The sequence below is a fragment of the Gavia stellata genome, chromosome 1 (genome assembly GCF_030936135.1).
Source record: "Gavia stellata isolate bGavSte3 chromosome 1, bGavSte3.hap2, whole genome shotgun sequence".
In the NCBI taxonomy this organism is placed as follows: Eukaryota; Metazoa; Chordata; class Aves; order Gaviiformes; family Gaviidae; genus Gavia; species Gavia stellata.
This window is the reverse complement of record NC_082594.1, coordinates 20,223,726-20,238,019: the sequence shown is the minus strand read 5'-3', so window position 1 is coordinate 20,238,019 and position 14,294 is coordinate 20,223,726. Positions and strand designations below refer to the sequence as shown.

At 42.3% G+C, this 14,294-nt stretch overlaps 1 protein-coding gene across 3 annotated transcripts in view; it reads left to right on the top strand.

Annotated features, from left to right (window-relative positions):
* Window positions 1–5,250, top strand: part of LATS2 (large tumor suppressor kinase 2) — a 46,504-nt gene extending 41,254 nt beyond the window's left edge. For 2 of the 3 annotated variants that reach the window (XM_059818169.1, XM_059818153.1), the window contains 3 exons: window positions 276–458; window positions 1,751–1,857; window positions 2,618–5,250. In XM_059818169.1, the coding sequence (XP_059674152.1) occupies window positions 276–458; window positions 1,751–1,857; window positions 2,618–3,112 (785 nt within the window). In that variant the 3' untranslated portion in view covers window positions 3,113–5,250. The remainder of the gene's footprint in view (window positions 1–275; window positions 459–1,750; window positions 1,858–2,617) is intronic. The other variant, XM_059818162.1, reaches the window with a different exon arrangement.
* Window positions 5,251–14,294: the final 9,044 nt, after the last annotated feature.

Genomic DNA, 14,294 nt, shown 5'->3' with positions numbered 1-14,294 from the left:
CATTGAGGAGTATTGGTGTCTGTTGGCAAAAAGGTCATAAACAATTGGTATAGCTAATCTAAATATACTCCATTGTTCTGTATCTCCCATATGGGAACATGCTTCCCTGTGCTGAGACAGAGACATTTTGCTGGTTATGGAAAACAAATTGTGAAGGAGAGGGCAGAAGGAAATGCCTTGGATTTAAAGCTTAAATGCTCACACTGGATCTAGATAAATACTTTTCTCTTTGTGTTTTATGACTGTGAATGTAAACTTTTTCTCCCATTTGAAAGGGAGCCATATCAGACAAGACAGCATGGAGCCCAGTGATCTTTGGGATGATGTGTCCAATTGTAGATGTGGAGATAGGCTGAAGACATTGGAACAAAGAGCTAAGAAGCAGCATCAGAGATGTCTAGCCCACTCGTTAGTTGGAACCCCTAATTATATTGCTCCTGAAGTCCTGCTTCGTAAAGGTAGATAACCTGTATTTTTCTCCTGTTTAAGTGACCATCGATGCTTTGAAATACTTTTTTTTTTCCCCCCCTTAAATAAGCTTGCTGCTTTGGAAGATTGTCATTCTGAAGGCCACAAACACTTAGCTCAGATTAAGGAGAACAGATTTTTCTACATGCTTCACTGTTACATCACATTGCTGGCATTGATGGTGGTCATACTTTGTGTGTCTGTGTGTATCTACACTCTGAGGCCTTTGAATGAGACTGCTAATAAATGTGTCAGATGATGTTGGCAGTGGTATTTTTCACGTATAAAGCAGATTAGCTGTACTCATGGAGTACAAGTATGGCAGCTAGCAAGTTTACACAGACCAATGAGTAGCCAGCTGGTGGTTCTGAATCACTGATTCAGATGGGCCACTTAAATATGGATGATGTAAACTTAGGGAAACATGTCCTTCAGATTCCCAGCCAGAATCTTGGGGAAACCCAGTAAAAAGTCTTCCACAATTTACACTGGACACCCTGCATTCAAAAGCTCAGCTTGAGGAATTTAGACAGTACTTAGTGACTATCCATGCAGAACAGACATGGTCACTGTAGTAAGGAGATTAGATGTTCAAAGTTGTCTGCAAGCCAGATCCTAAGCCTGATCTTTCTCAAGTTCAGAGATTTCACACTGGACCTGACATCACCCAATGACACAAATCTCCATTGACATCGGTGTTTAAATCCTCCATTCCTTTTCAGAGATCTCAAAACATATACCTTATTTGTTTTGTCCCAGCAATTAAGTGATTTAAATTGTTCCTCTGCTTGGAACTTGCTCAAAAATTAATCTGTGGTTTTCTTCTGTTTCTAAAACCAGGCTGTGTCTTTCAGCAGCTTTTCAAACTCGTGCTGTCACCTCCACTGAACCAAGGGGGGGACATCAGTCGCTAAACCTTTTCGTTATTCTTTGAGGTCCAGTTTGTGCTGTGTAGTAATACAGTTGTGGGGCAGGGCACAAAAAAATCCTTCATTCTTTCTAGTGATATAATTTCACCACTGACTTTTGTTGAGAATTAAATTTATTCAGAAATATTCCCAGAGAGCAGGATTAGATCTTTACTGACAGCAGTAAAATTTAGGTCTGCAAGCAGAAGCAACTGTATAATGAAGGTGGATTGGGAGCCCTAGTTTTTAGGTCACAGATTGATTGTCTGAGAAAAGGCAGAAATCTGTGCTGTATGTTTTGATACTTAATTGCAAGTAGCTCTATACATATTCTCCTTGATTGGTGGAGGACAACCTTTTGACTTGCCTTTCAGGATACACTCAGCTCTGTGACTGGTGGAGTGTTGGTGTGATCCTCTTTGAAATGTTAGTGGGACAGCCTCCTTTTCTGGCTCCTACACCCACAGAAACTCAACTGAAGGTAAGTTGAAGCAAAATTCCATCTGTGGTAGCAAAATTTTAAACTTTTCCCTTCCCTTCTTCTCCATGCACTGACCTAACCCCTCTTGTTTTACTAGAGAAAGGAGCAGTGATTACAAAAGCCTGATTTTAAGTAGTTCAATGCAGGGACAAATCCTTTCCCAATCAATGAAGATACTGAATATCAGACTAGAACTGACTTGTCCAACTGCATAGATAGTTCTTAGTTTTATGAGTCTTCTCAGCACAATTCTGATTTCTTAAGCATGAGTTCATTCATCTAAATTCCTTAGAGTGCCTATCAGATTTGAGTCAGCTGATATGCCAGTGATAATTACACTTGGCAATGTAAGTGTTTCAAAGTCAAGCAGTGAGTAGTTTTATATTAGAAAGGATATATCTCATGACTACTTTTCCTAGTTTACATTTTGGAGATGAAGTAATTCCTTGAAGTCATTCCATGAAGTCATGTGTAAACTGAATACATTCCCAAATCAGACTATGGGAGCATTCAGGAAGGAATTTGCCTTTTTTTAAAATGGAATTGCTGCTTTTGTCTGCTATCCGACAGTGTTTCTTGATTCATTAAAGTAATTATTAACAGATAATGAAATCTAATCACTGGGTTCTTGAACCTCTAAAATAACTATACAGACTGTGAGTTGACTACTTGTGTGTATGCTTCTGTACAGTTAATATTGACAATCGAAAAGATTCTCTTTCCAGGATGAGAAGTTGTTTAATACCTTTCTTACCTCCAGGTGATAAATTGGGAAAGCACATTGCACATTCCCTCACAGATCAAGCTAAGCCCTGAGGCAACTGATCTCATCACAAAGCTCTGCTGTGCTGCTGAGGACAGGCTTGGAAGAAATGGAGCAGATGATATTAAGGCCCATTCTTTTTTTCACTCTATGGACTTCTCTACCGATATCCGTAGGCAGCCAGCTCCCTATGTTCCAAAGATCAGCCATCCAATGGACACTTCAAATTTTGATCCAGTTGAAGAAGAAGGTCCTTGGAACGATGCTAGTGGTGACAGCACCAGGACGTGGGATCCACTAGCCTCTTCCAATAGCAAACATACAGAACATGCTTTTTATGAGTTTACTTTCCGAAGGTTCTTCGATGACAACGGGTATCCATTCAGGTATCCCAAACCTTCTGGAATGGAAGTTGGCCAGTCTGAAAAGTCTGATGTAGAAGACAAAGGTGTGGTGGATCAGACTGGAGCTTGTCAGCCTGTATATGTGTAAATTATTGTATAGACTACTTCAGATAAGACTAATCTCAAATCCAGTAGGGCCTTTAACTGATCCTTTAGGAGTTGATCCTGCAGTGCTTATTCAGGTGTAACTTCAGCTGAGGCTGGAGTCGTCCTGGGGAGTCAGAAGCTTGCAGGACCAGGTCCTAAAAATGGCACTCGTGAAAGTTCAGGTCAGTTTTACTGTAAATAACTTTGTTGATAATTACACTTGAAATCCTGGTCTTCACCAAAATCTGCAAGGCCAGCAGTCTATAGTTTCTAGGCCTATTTTTATTTGAGGTCAGCATCCCCCTACTCGGATTAACATTTACAGACTTCTGCAACTGTCAGCATTATTTTTTAAATGAATAAAGAGCACTTATATTTTGTTTATAGCAGGGGGGTTTTTCCTACTAAATTATAGGGATTAACTTTGACAAATCATGCTGCTGTTCTTCTTTTCTACATTTTTATTTTATCCATAGCACTTATTTCACATTTAGGAAGATGCATAAAGCTGAAGAACATGTGATGAAAGGTCTCTGTGCAATAATGTAAGAAAGAAAATAGAAAAAAAAAAAAAGAAGAAAAATTAAAAAACCCACCAGACTGCTCTCTAATTTTCTAAATTTACTGATGCCATTGTATTCGCACCGTGATTTTTGTTTATTGTATGTATTTTCCACATTTCAAAATTGTGACATAACCTTAAAGCTGCTTTATTTCCTTCTGCTTATTGGAGTGTAATAGAAAGTGTGAGCAAGTGACAATTTGGGTGTGATTTCATTGTCTAGTGTGTGAAGAATGTTGCATGAGCAGTGTTTTTCTATTTGAAATGGCCTTTTCTTGCCATTCACAGGCAGGTCCTGTGGATCCACTTTTACTAAGGGTCTAAAATTAGACCATTTTAAGCCGTGTGTTGATAATGTATTGTGTGGGTGGTTTCCTCTTATGATTGTATCCAATACTAATTTTGTAAAACAGATTGCAAAGGTTATAACTGAATAGTGATTTTGTGGTCTGATGTAATAGATCAGTTTAGTAAACATATCATCAGCACACACGTTTCCCCACAAAGGATCAATAGCAAGACCATTATTGCAAAGCTGATTTGCAGCAACAGTCTAGATCGGGCTTATTCATGTAGCATGCAGCACAGTGTCCACTGTTTAATACTAGCAGTAATGCAGAGCACCAATACTAACATACGTAGCTCAACGTCTTCAAAACAGAATGTCTAATGCTGTGCTCCCGTGACACATCGAGATCCTAAGTGCGATGAGGCTGATGTTGAGCGCATGCAGCTCCATGGACATCTACGGAACCTTGAGGTACGTAGCTTTTCCAGACATCAGATCCCTGTGTATCTGTTTAGGATCCTAATGTTTTAGGCACTGACATCTGAAAATGTTGGCATTGTTCATAGGTCATTCTGTCCTGTTGTCTATAGGTAAAAATGTTGCTGTGATGGAGCGCGATAGTCCTTCAGTTCTGTCAAATTATAGGCATACTTTGAAATATAAATTCTTAACTATGTTAAAATATGCATTTTTCTTAGATGTGTAAGTGAGAATTATTCAAGGTGATACCAGAATACTGAAGATAATTAAGCCATACATATTTGCATATATATTATATATAACTAAATAAGTAAACACACACAAAAATCCTTAATTCAGGTTAGTGTAACAGTCCTATTTAAAGTGATTGATGTAATAACATTTGAGGAAAACACTCCTTTAATGTGTTTTTGCTTTTATTTTTAAATCTGGAGCTTCATTATTTTTTCCATATATTATTCCACATATTATTCCTTAATGTTTTAGCATATCCTATCCTATCCATTGTTTAGATATCTAAGCAACAACATATAAATTCATCAGCCTAAACTAAACAAAAATGATTGTGTATTTGTTTACATTTGTATGAAAGGAATGTTCTGAGGTATGCAGTGCTTGTGTTGTGACAGTTCATGTAAGATTCAGTATTACTGCTTTTTTATATAGTAATGCCATTTTTTGTTATTTACATCTATCTGACATTCTTTCATGTGGTAGGTTCTTTCTCAGGAACTCAGTTTAACTGTTATTTATTGATATATCATTGCCTTTGAAAGCTTCTACTGGCACACTTTATTAAAAATCTGAATCAAATCTAAAATGTGTTACGTGTTCTTGAAAAGGATAATTTCTGCCTATCTTAAGGCAGAATTTTTAATGGGTTTGGTTTTGTAATGTTAGTGATGGGTTTGAGTTACAAACATGAGATCCAAACCTCACCTCTCCTGCAGCATTTGATGTGGGATCTCTAGGTACATTAAGACAATTTCTTCTGTCCTCATGGCCCTTGAGAATCGGGGTCAGGATTCCCAGGTAAAACTGCCTTCGGTGTGACCAGGTCAGTAGGTGGCATAAAATTCAATACACTCACTTTCTCTGCAGTAGTAGCTCTGCCAGGGCAACCACAACCAGCGTGCTTGCCCCCTCTGGCTGTTGCCTCTGATGTATTTCTAAAACGCAAGTAATTCACCTGCAAATACAGAATCTTTGCAGCTAAGCAAAACAAGAGAAACTAGCCCAGAAGGAAACAGGTGCTTCCACCATGAATGTATTACTCATTTAAAATCTATGCTGCAGGGAAGAGGAGCCAACTCCCATTTCACCTAAAGAAGAACTGATTTGGAAAACAAATCTTTTTCAGCTTATCGGGTGCTGTCTCTAGAAGGCTCACATCTTTCTCAGATGTTTCAGAGGTAAACAGAAACTTGGAGTAAATTTTATGAAGTTTGGACAAGTAAATAGTATGCCATATATTGGGACTAGCTCTAAGCATTCTCAGTTCTGCTGAATTCCTGCAAAAAGCATCTAATACCTTCTTTTAAAAAGTTGTATCAATTCAATGTTTGCTTTAAAAAAAAAAAAAATCTTCATTTAAAAAAAAAAACAAACAAAACCCAAACAAAACCCAAACCCTTAAATGTATTTATTCCTGACTGAAAGTAAGGAGTTTATTATTTCTGAAGTAATATTCTTGGTTAAGGCCATAGGTGACATTTGAGATGTAATCCGAACTTTACTAAGTCAAGGTTGAACCTGCTGCTGATCTCAGACAGGAATTTCATTCCTGGGTTTCAGCAAAGACATGTATGCACAGTACTGTGTGTACAAAAGTCTAAATAATTGCCTCAAAAAATAACTGCTCTTTCCAGAATGGAATAGAAAGGGCCTCTGCAACCCTCCGTACCTGTATTCTTCAGTGCGGCCACATTTGCCAAGAAGCAGCAACAATTCTGATAAGCAAGTTATTCCTAGTTGGATGCAAAAGAAATAGCAGTGGAAGTTATAACCGTGTACCTAGCTTGAATAACATGAAAGCTAAACGAGGGAGAGAAGCGTTTGACTTAAATGGAAGAATGAGGTTAGCTGCGGGAAGCAGGCGACAGCCCGGAACTTCATGGAAAATCAGTCTCACAAACTTAAGAAAATTCTGTTCTTTCCCCTGTGATTTTTGAGGTATGAAATAACTGCCTTAAAACTTTCCTAGAGAAACTGTAATGAGAAGAGGAATTTAGAACATACAATTTGGTTCTATCCCAAAGTGCAGAAACGTTGGCAGAAAATGGCAATTGTTACTAAAATTATTATTGGAATTAAAAATACTACATCTTTCCCACAGGAAGTAATCTCAGGAATAGATAATGTAGAAATAGCAACCGTTAAAACACACACAAAAAAAAGTGTAAAAATGTTTTTCCTGGCAAAGAAATCTGCTGCAGCAAGAATATGGAACTTGTGCCTTCCTCTGGTTTCTGTTCTGAGCAATGAATGAGCCGTGGGTGGCACTTGGTAAAAACAGAGTCCTGGGCTCTTTCTTATCAAAATAAACTGAGGATCTGATTCGTAAAGCTGTGGTCACCTTCTGCACATGCAGCGGTAGTTCCAAGACCTGCAGAAGAAACTGGAGCCTGGACATGACAATTTAAATTCAAATGGGCTGATGGATGCACTGACTGTCAGCTCTTGTGGTGTGGAAGGTGCTTTTACTTCAGTTCTGCAAGATGAAAAATACCTGTGCTTGCATCTGTTAATTTTTAGACATGTGAAGGAAATTGGAGATTCATGAAACAGGCCTTGTGTGATCGGAACTATTTCTTAAAACTTCAGTGGGGCTCAAAAAATAGCAGGGTGTAAGGCACACCTCATCTTTTGGTCTTGGTCCTGGGATCCCTATGACCCAGGAAAGCCCCAGGCACTTGGTCCCCTTGGCTGTTGCAAGAAAAGGGGCAATTGAATGCATGAGGGGCACACACGGGTGAGGGGAAATAGCTGATCTTGTTAGATCATGAGTGTCAGCCAGGAAAAAGACTTTAAAGATGGTCCAGCCTTGCTGCAGCATGCCGTGGGTACCCCATGGAGGTCCATGTGTTGAGGAGAATGTTTACGTCGGCACCTCCTGTTTGTCTGACACTCTTTGGGATCACACAGTACACAACGCCCTCCTCAGAGTCCTGCTGGACTCGAGGGAGCCTGCACACGTGGTCCTGTAGGAAGCCAGACCCACAGCTTTGGGTCACGCTGTACGGGGAGGAAAGAAGCTGCATTGCTGCCCACCTCCCACACCTCCTCCATCCCTGGGCTGCTTTAAAGGAGAGTGGAGCAATAGCTCGCTATGCTGCTGCTGGTTTGCCCAACCAAGTGCCACAAAGGAGCTCACCATGTGCTATGAAGTGCTTACATAGTGCAGATTATAAGTTTTTCTCCTAAACTCCTGACTCTGCTTCTGAAGGCTGCATCAACTGTCCCATAAATATGCTTGTCATACTTCTTTTTTTTTTTCCCCTGCTATTATGCTGTTGGGCAGCTATGGGTGGGTTTTTTTCCTTTTCTTTGTTCAGGGCAGCAGTTGGCTACACAACTCTGCTCCTTTCCAAAGGGAGCACTGATAGGCAAGAGGGGAAATTGGGCTAGAAAGGAGAAGGATCTGCAGGTCACTCAGTAACGTGGCAAGTCTGATGGGATCTCTTCCTTTAGTCATGCAAAGTCTGAAAATGAAATCACTACTCCTGAGGGCAGTAGTTCAGCCTCTCACTGCAGTAGCCTCATGGTCTGATGAGTTACTGTGTCTTTTTGATAATTGCTTTCCATTGCATTGGTCATCCTTGGCCTTAATAGCAACAGTAAGCTCGGCTTAATAACTGCCTGTGGCTTTCGTTGGTCTGATGACAGTTTCTGAGTAGTTAATTTCACTAAAAAGATACCTGATTGTGCTGAATAATACAGCCATCAAAAAGGAAAAGAAGGAACACACATTTACTTTTTATGTGTCTAGCTTTGCTGCTGGGTCCTCGTCACAAGGGCAAACGTTCGTTATCACATTCTTATGAAAGGCTCAGTTGTCCAAGGAATACATACATACCTTATAGGTATTTTCACCAGCTATTTATAGTGTTTGGGTTTAGCTAAACACTGGGGGATTGGTAAGAGGTTTTTTGGTTTGGTTTGGTTTTCTAGACATGAAATCTAACAGATACGAAAGGTCAAACTTTAGGACTGATTTATAGGATAACAGTTTCAAAAGCATTTGCGTAGAGTGTGGTTTAACCTGATGTTATGATGAAACTCCAACAGAAGGCGTTTTTTTAAGGGAGGAGCTCACTTGGGTGGAAACCGGGGAGACCGCAGATACCCAAAGCGAACGGGGAGTGACAGAAACAGCAGTGGATACCAGGACTGGCTTTACAGCTGCATTTGCTTTGGATGAGGCCAGGGTTGAATAAACAATAGCACCATAGAAATGCCAGTTGGAAGGGACCTCTGGAGATACGCAGCCCGACCTCCCACTCAGCATGGGCCTGCAGCCAGCGCTGGGTCTGGCCGGCCAGCACTTTGTCCAGCAAAAGCCTCCAGGGATGGCATGTCCTCCCCCAGCACGAGGGGCTGAGGCTGAGCGGAGCAGGAGATGGCTGTCGCCAGCCAGATCTGCTGCTCTCCAAGCCCTTCAGAGAAGCCTGGCAGTGCGGATTGCATGGTGGTTGTTCTTGGCACCGTGGCACTGCACAAAAGCCTCATATTGCCATCAAGCATCGTACCGTAGCTGTAGGAGTACACAGAGAGACACTGTCCAGGCAAAAGACCTTGAAAGAAAGTACGGCTGAAGGGCTGCATGAAGGATTACGAAGCTGTTGAGATGTTGGTGCACATACCATCTCAGCTATGTCCCCAGCCTTTGGCCACCACTGAACGGAGCCATGCACAGCCAGAACACAAGTCTCACCTGAAAGGGGTCCTTTTCAGAAAATGAGCACCCACATAGCCATAGGTAGATGGGGTGACTGCCAGAGACCGGACACCATTTCACAGATGGAAGCGCCAGACGAATGGCAGAGCACTGGCAGGGATGACGACGATCTGCTGCAAGCCTTGCGGGACACCCGTGGCATGTCACCAGGGGGAGGAGTGCCTTTGCTGTATTCAACTTCTCAATATATGCCTTGTCCCCGCTGTGCAGTGGGACTGTAACACAAGTCGGTGCTCTGCCCCCCAAATGCTTCATACTGGAGGAATTATCTAAATAAAAGTATCTCCCAGAAGAAAGTCGTCTTTCCGTTCCCAGGGATCGGGTGGGGACGGGCCATTTCCCTCAGGGAATTTTATCTGTGTTGCTGAAGACCAAGTCACTGGGCAGAAAGAGGCGAATTCAAATCCATAGTGGGTTTTTTTACCAAAGAAAACGCTTGTCATAGGAAAATAGTGGTTTGACAAAATGGAAATATTTTGGGGGAACTTACTGGTGCGGTTACAATCATATTTCCAAAAAAATTATAAAAATACTCTGTTTCCAAAAAAATCAGAGCAAAAAAATGTAATAAAAAGGCCAAGGGCTTGTATTGTATATAACACATTATATTAAAAATTATAAAAATAAAAATGAAGTGCCGTGACTAGGTCATTTTTGATGTTTCCAGAACAGATTTTGGAAATATAATTTCTTGGAAATTTCCAACTGTGTGTTCCAATTTAGGCCTAAAGGATTTATTTTTTTTAGCATTCAATTTCCCACATAACAGGACCTGCCAATTTAAACTAGCTCTAAAAATAACAAAAGAGGTCAAACAAATTCTATGAAATCCGAGTAATACCTGGAATTAAAATGAACTTAATTGGCAACCTCATCTCGCAGGTTACTCTGATGCCATCAGTCTTCTTGTCCTCTTTTTAAATTTAATCCATATCCCAGCCAGGCCTAGGAATGGGGACACGGCAGAAACGGTACCGAGGTTGTGATGCACTGGGCAGGCGTCTGCACCGTCCTTCGGCGGAGGGTGTCACATGCTGGGGCAGACAGTCCACACGCACAGACAGCAGCGCAGACGCGGCACCCTGCCTGACAGGGCGTTTAAGCCAAGCTGCTGGACTTGCACCACAGCAGCCGATACCTGCGGCCGAGCCGATTGCTGGGAAGCATCGCTTTGTAAAGCGCCAACACGAGACAAGCAAGAGTTACTTACCCAGGCTCGTAGCTGAGGGATTGACACTGCTGCACAAAAGCTTGCTTTAGTTTATTGAAATGCTGTGGTTTGCTGATTTGTAAGTGGGTTTTTTTTTCTGTTATGATTCAGCTCAGGGTAATGGTGGTCACTGGAATCGGCACCCTGAGTGGCTGCATGTTTGCAGCAGTGCAGGAACGTTTTGTTATTGTTGTTTTCGCAATGAACCGTAGCCCAGATCTGCTTCGCCGCTTTCGCAATGCAAGGTAAAAAGTAATACAGACAGCAAAACATGGTGATGTGAAAGCATTTCAGGGCTGGCAAGTTTAAGGCATACTGACCTAAGGCCACGAGCAGACTGGAAGGAGTGAGCATGTTGCAAGGGCATGAGTCTTGTGTGGGCTATAACTGTTGTGACAAAAGCGTACCAGGGGCCGATCATGGCTCCTGAGGCTGAGTGGTATCAATGGGCTTGTGTCCACACTAATTGGGACTAGTGTCCTACCCCCAGGGATGTTTTTCTGTCCCCAATAGCTGGGACAGCCTAACACGGGGCCAGTGAGTAGCTGAGCAGTGCAGATGGCCACAGCCCAGGAGATCTATCATCTCACTGTTACAGAAGGACACAGTATGGGGGACACGCAGCCGCCATCTCTGCTGTCACAGATGAGCATGGCACATGGAGTGCCTGGCAGATGTCAGGCTGACCATGGCACATGATGCCCACAGGAAGCAGCGTTCTGGGGCACCTCCACCTTTCCTATCCCCACAGACTGTTGCTGTTTGGCAGAGAGGCCTCCTGGTGTTCCTTGGCTGAAAACAAAGCCTACATAGTCATGGCAATCAAAAGCAATCCCTGCCATATGTAGCACCCCAGACAAAGCCAATTCTATGTTCCTAACAGTCTTGCACTTGGCCCTGGTAATTAATACAGTCATGACCTTGAAGCCTAATTACTCAAAGTCACAGTAAAATGAAGAACCTGAAGCAGATTGGAGGCGACATACTAGAGGCACTCTGCTGAGCGACTGTGATTGCAGTGCCTGTGTGTCCACAGTGCTTTACTCTTGTGTTTGGACTCTATTAAATTGAGTCTACTTCAAAATTTCCTATGTAGGGTGAGAAACTTGGTGGCAAGCTGCAAAATTATAATTGCTCGGCGTGGAGATTGCTTGGAGGGATTTTTAACAGCTGGTTCGAGAATCAGCTGATTTAATAAGTGGTTTTGCCAAAGCAGTGTAAATTGCTTCCAGCACATTCCTGCTTTGGTTCCTGCTCCACCTCAGCTGTAAGACACCTTGAGGTGACCTTACGCTGCCCGAAGCAGCCTGGTCTGAATTCAGCATGGGAGGTTGGACTAGAGACCTGCGGGGCCCCTTCCAACCCGGGGGAGTCTGTGGCTCTGGGCCAAGGATGGCCGGGACCTGCTGGAGGCTCCCCCAGCCAGAAGGTGGAAGTCTCAGCAGCAGAAAAAAAGACCAATAAGTAAGATGGAAAACAGTTTATCTGGAAGGAAAAATCATCTTTTCTAGCAGCTGAGAAGCAGCAGGGAAAATGAAGCATGGCTGTAGCTGTACCCAGCGAGAAGAAGAAAACAGTGATAATTAGTGAGCCTTGGCGTAACTCTGTGGTTCCCTGCTAAGGAGGAGTCATGGTGCAGTACAGACAGGCCAACCCCAGCGACAGCAGCTGGAGCTCAAGGGACAAGGAGGAAAGTTTCCAAAACAGATTGCAGATCTCTGGTTTTTCCCCCTCTTCTCTAATACATTTAAAGTCACTTTGCAGCTAAATGACTGACTGAAATTAAATGATTAACATCCTCCCTTTTACATAAAACTTCCTCATCCCTTTATTACGAATTTAAATGTTACTTTGCATTTTCTGAGTGTCAACATACATAGTCAGGCTTGACTTCCTTTTGAGAAATATCAATAAAATAACAGCTTCTACTGTCAGGCTCTGGCACGGTTCCCAGTTATTGAGCTACTTGAAACAACATTTGTCATTGCTAAAAACCATTTTTTAGTATCAGATGAAATAGGCCATAGAAGTTTAACTGCTGCCCTCTTTTGGGTAGGATAATTACTGCTCATCTCTGTCAAGATACTCTACCACCAACAGATACTGAATTATCTCAGCATTGGGAGCACAGTGATGGAACGGTTTTGTACACAGCATAATACCCTTTAATACCCCAAATTCCACATGCTGTTCGTACCTTCCTTTGCAATTAAGAGTGGCTTGCCTATGAAGGCCTTCTGCAGTCAGTGACAGTTACTGTGTCTCCCCATTCTTCTTCTACGGTTCCTGTGAGCACCGAAAAACTCCGTACTGCAGGACACTGTGGATCACAAACTCATATTGTCGGCATGAGTTTTAATTGCTTACAGAATACCAGGGAGAATAGCATAGGTTTATCCAGTCTCTGTAGCCTGATTTTCAGATGGCTTTCTCTTACACTGGGAAGCCCGGAGTTAATATGTACTCATATTAACATGAGCATATTGTGCTTCTATTAAGACTCTTTCCCCTAGTGTCTGTATTTATTTTTAAAGTGAATAACAGCAGTTAAGTGGTCACGAGGGGGATACCAGAATCTGTCAGAGCAGATACTAGCACATGTCCCTAGACAAAAGCAGTAGAAATGTAAAGGCAGAGAAAGATGTTTAAAGCCCAGTGAAAAGACATTAAAGAACACCTGGCCTTTGCAAATCAGCTTCTAGTTTATTTTTAAATCCTGGGATACGAGTCAAAGGTGAAACATTTCCCTTTAGAATCCCTGCACGGGGCAGCTATAGCTGATCAGCCCCCGTGAGCAGAAGCAAGAGGTGGCCGGTATGGAATCAGTGGAGATTTCTGGGGAAAATGCCTGTGCCTGGGTGGCACGCTTTCCTTTCTCTTCCACTCTTTCTGTCAGTGGACAAAAACTGAAATGAGGGGAGATGCAGCTTCAGAAAATGTGGTGTTGTGTGATCCCTCCACTCTGCCTTTGCCTTTGGCTTCACTTTTATCACTGAGGTTAAGCAGAGGAGATGCAAAGGCTTCTCATTACGATTATTTTCCCTTCACCATTATGGCTCTCCCTAACAGACTCTTGAGCCGTGGGTTGAAAGATGGATGTCTCATGTGTCATATCTTCGAAAGGAGCTGAAACCCAGTTCCTAAAAGGTGCTTACATGCCTCTGATTTCTTAGTTGCCTCTTGCCTCATTTAGACAGATCTGGCAACTCTCAGGTTGCTGCACAGCTGCCACAAAAGCCCCTCCTACGTCCAAATCCCATGGGGTCCCTGAATTCAGGGGACAAAGACACTCAAACACCAAACCTTGTCCCACTCCTTACAAGCTGCTGAGGGTCCTTCTTCAAGCTGATGCCAGGTTGGCACAAAATGAGATTCTCAACCTAGACAAGGGAGTGCTTACCTGACCATCAGAGCCCATCTTTTAGGACACGTTCTGGGTATCTCTAAGGCAAAGGGTGGCTAATTGTGTTTTGCTCATTAAGGTACTGCAGTGGGGTGTAGGGTGAGGTTTCTGCTTCAGAGCAAGATTTTTCAGTTTCTTTCTTCCATATCTGAAGACAGATGCTACTGTATAACCTGTACAAAATTATATGGGGTTTTTTGCAAGAGATTTTTTGGTAAGTCCATGTATTCATCTTTTAAAGGAGTGTCTTATTAACTGGAAATAGAGGTGGTTGCTCTTTAG